The sequence below is a fragment of the Etheostoma spectabile genome, chromosome 17, assembly GCF_008692095.1.
Source record: "Etheostoma spectabile isolate EspeVRDwgs_2016 chromosome 17, UIUC_Espe_1.0, whole genome shotgun sequence".
Lineage (NCBI taxonomy): Eukaryota > Metazoa > Chordata > Actinopteri > Perciformes > Percidae > Etheostoma > Etheostoma spectabile.
In genome coordinates this window covers 11,712,833-11,716,420 of record NC_045749.1, presented here as the reverse complement: position 1 = coordinate 11,716,420, position 3,588 = coordinate 11,712,833, and the positions used below count along the sequence as shown (strand labels likewise).

General features: G+C 39.2%; 1 protein-coding gene across 12 annotated transcripts in view; it reads left to right on the top strand.

Moving 5' to 3' along the window:
- pax2a (paired box 2a) overlaps nucleotides 1–3,588 on the top strand; it is a 28,251-nt gene that overhangs the window by 1,674 nt on the left and 22,989 nt on the right. For 4 of the 12 annotated variants that reach the window (XM_032541548.1, XM_032541552.1, XM_032541554.1 and 1 more), the window contains exons 2-4: nucleotides 521–698; nucleotides 1,338–1,358; nucleotides 1,818–2,015. In XM_032541548.1, coding sequence (XP_032397439.1) covers nucleotides 521–698; nucleotides 1,338–1,358; nucleotides 1,818–2,015 — 397 coding nt within the window. The remainder of the gene's footprint in view (nucleotides 1–520; nucleotides 699–1,337; nucleotides 1,359–1,817; nucleotides 2,016–3,588) is intronic. The other 8 variants (XM_032541550.1, XM_032541553.1, XM_032541555.1 and 5 more) reach the window with 3 other exon arrangements.

Sequence of the window (3,588 nt, the reverse complement as noted above, 5' to 3'; positions counted from 1 at the left end):
TATATATATATATATATATATATATACATATATATATTTATATACATGTTTAAATATGTATGTATAGGATTTTTTAATTTAATGTGCTTTGTTTTGTTTGATATTTATATTTTCTGTATTTGAAAGCAACACAACCCCACTTTAATTTTACTCTTTGGTTGCTTCCATTTCTACCATTTTTATTATTATAACTATTAGGCCAATTATTACTACTATTATTATTATGGTTATTTTTATTTAAAACCCCACTACTGTCTTCTATTTCACAATTCATGCAGCAACAAAGACTGAAAATGAAAATGTGCATGCGTGCGGTCGTGTGTGTGTGTGTGTGTGTTTGTGTGTGTGTTTGTGTGTGTATACGCATGCACATTGTACTGTGTGTATGTTTAACGTGATTGAACCGTTTAGGCTAAAACTAAAACAAGAAAACAAAGAACAGAAAGCTAAATGAATCCACACGAAGAGACGGCGTGTCTTCTGCAGGTATGTAATGTTATGCTCCCCTGTGCTGCTGTTGTGTCCCACGCAGGGCACGGCGGTGTGAACCAGCTCGGCGGGGTGTTTGTGAACGGCAGACCCCTCCCGGACGTGGTGAGGCAGCGGATCGTGGAGCTGGCCCACCAGGGCGTCCGGCCCTGCGACATCTCCAGACAGCTACGGGTCAGTCACGGCTGTGTCAGCAAAATCCTCGGCAGGTAAAAGGGGGGATCCACTAGCAGCAGAGCCCTATGTGTGTCAAACATCAATCTTCTATAGCTCGTAGCTATATGCGCACCCAGCTCTATTTCAGCCTCAGTCATCGGTTATATAGGCAGGCCATTTTTTTTTAAATTCTTTCTTTCTTCCTTTTTTTTTTTTTTTTTGCTTGAACACAGCAGTTCTGCGTCCGAGATTTTCTATCCATCACCTGCAGCCTTGCAAGAGAAAAGCATCATAATCATGAAATATATTTTCGGAGGAGAGTTAACAGCTAAGCATTAAGGATAAAAAAATATCTCGGAGCAATATGAGGCTGTGTTAATATTATAGGAAACTGTAGGTGATAAAAAAAAGTGTATAAAGTAGCACGAGGTCACTTGAAAACTGACTTTTCAGGTCTACAGACACATGGTGGAATATTACTAGCAGATTAAGGGAAACAACACAGTCTACGGCCATTATAAACTCACCTTTAAGTTTCATAATCCTTTAAAAATACCATATATACACACGTTACGTTCCTATATTTTTCCATCAGTGTAAAAGCTACTTTAAACCCGATAAATTAGGTCAACATTATTTTACTTCAGAGCACAAATGCTGTGAGATAATATTTTGACATATATTTTTTTCAGCTATCAGAAGGCATTTCAGAGGTATTTCATTTCACACACACTGAATGTTTGTCACCAACATTTACCAATAGGTCATGGTGGCATGTCGTGCATGCTACTGTAAGCTCATGGGAACTGGAAATGAGGTCTAAACTGTGCTTTTTACAGCTAAACTGTTCTTTGTTCTGTCCGTCTCACTGCTTATATTGTGTGATTTTAATTACACTGCTTTTCGTTGAAAATCCGCTCTGTTCACCTTCCAGCTGACACTCAATTAGGCCTATATAACAGCACACTGCCACACCAATTAATATATTAAAGCCGCCAACATATTTTAGGTTTTTCTTTTATATTTCTTTTGCCAAAAATAACTGCTGAAGATCGGCGGAGATGTATTTCCACACAAACGATATTTAAGCCACCTTCCCATCAAACAGACTGGATTGTTGAATTACTGTAAGGAGGGATCCATTCAGGAACATTCACTCTGTCCCCATGCAGGTACTACGAAACCGGCAGTATTAAACCCGGAGTCATTGGTGGGTCCAAACCAAAGGTTGCAACTCCGAAAGTGGTGGATAAAATTGCTGACTATAAGCGCCAGAATCCAACCATGTTTGCTTGGGAGATAAGGGACCGACTACTGGCCGAGGGCGTCTGCGACAACGACACTGTCCCCAGCGTTTCATCCATCAACAGGTAGGTGGAAATCCTTTAATTGTATACTTAAAAGTAGGTTTATAGTGGGCTATGTCGAATTGTCCCAATGTGCGTAAATGCTCTCTGAACCAGAGCTTTTTTGTGTATTTTTAAATATGTGCATACACGTCAGAGAAAATGTTCGAGTGAGCCAAATACAAAAAGAAAATCCGATGAGAAACAAGGGGAAACCCCATGCGTAAATGGGATAAATCGGCTCTGAAATGAGCCGATCGCTATTTCATCTTCACATACAAGGCTGAACTATAGTCAGTCCCAGCCGAGCCTATCCGTTGGTGGTCTCACAAGTGCAATTCAATCTCCTGTGCAGCCCTCCACGACACAGCCAGCACGGGAGCTGAGGATGGGGCCACGAAGAATCACATCTGTCTCGATAAAAACCGATCAATACCGCGTAACCAGATCCAGAGGCGGGGGGAAATACCCAACAAAGTCGTTCAATACGCGGACCACACTGCAACAGAGACGGCAGCAGCCTCTTTATTGCCAAGCAATTGCTCTGTTTTCCAACACCGAGGTGAAAGTGGAGCGACAACAGATCACACATTTAGTCTCCTTTAGATAATTATAAATAATATTATAAATTACTCCGATTTTAATCAGACATTATTATTGTTATTATTATTATTATTATTATTATTACAATAATAACAATAATAACAATAATAATATTATATTGTTTTATTTACAGTGGAATGAATCTAGAAAAGTATAGCCCATAGAAATTGCCCGTCCTAAAGCAGTTTTGACTTAGGGGTAAATGGACTTTAAAAGAGTTTCTGTTCCACTGAAGCAGCTAAAGCAGCAGACACCCTACACCTTCACCTTACCACATGAAGCGGGACAGCAGTGGACAAAGTATCTTTAGACTGAGCACTCTGGTGAAAAACCCCAGTGCATGCGCGCAAAGTGAAAAAAAAGCCCCATAGTGCCTGCGAGTGATGAACTTTGGTTAGGAGGCACTGTTCCAGAGAGCTGGTCATCAGCATTACATTTTAATGAGCTGAAGAGAGTCTCATAACACATCCAGCTAAAATGCAGGAGATGGATGAATCTTAACCAAAAAAGAGAGAGAAAAAAAATCTAAAATCAGATATGGAAATTATGGTTTCAACAGGTCTTTTGGCTCCGTTCTCTGTTTTCACCTGTTGTTCCTAAAATGAGAAGGAAACGTGCTTTAGAGTGTGTAGAGGCAATGTTTTTTGTTTTATTAGGAAACATTTCGGACCACCTGCTTGGTTTGAGCTGTGTGGAACTGCACTGTTAGGAGAAATGTTGTCCTTTGAAACAAAGTTGGCCCGCACATTAATAATTAACATCAGAGTGTGTGGCAATGTACAAACTATTTTTGTTTTGTTTGTTTTTAAAACATTCACAAAACTTTACAAATCACAACATACCAGTCAGTTAGTTCCTCTCTTGAAATGTATTCCCCAAAATGTATATTAGTGTTTTAAAAAAGTTAGTTGATTTTTATTTTACAGCATATTTAAAAGAAAATGCCCACCAGTATTTTGAAATCTAACCTTAACTTGAGCAATAGTTTACTCTA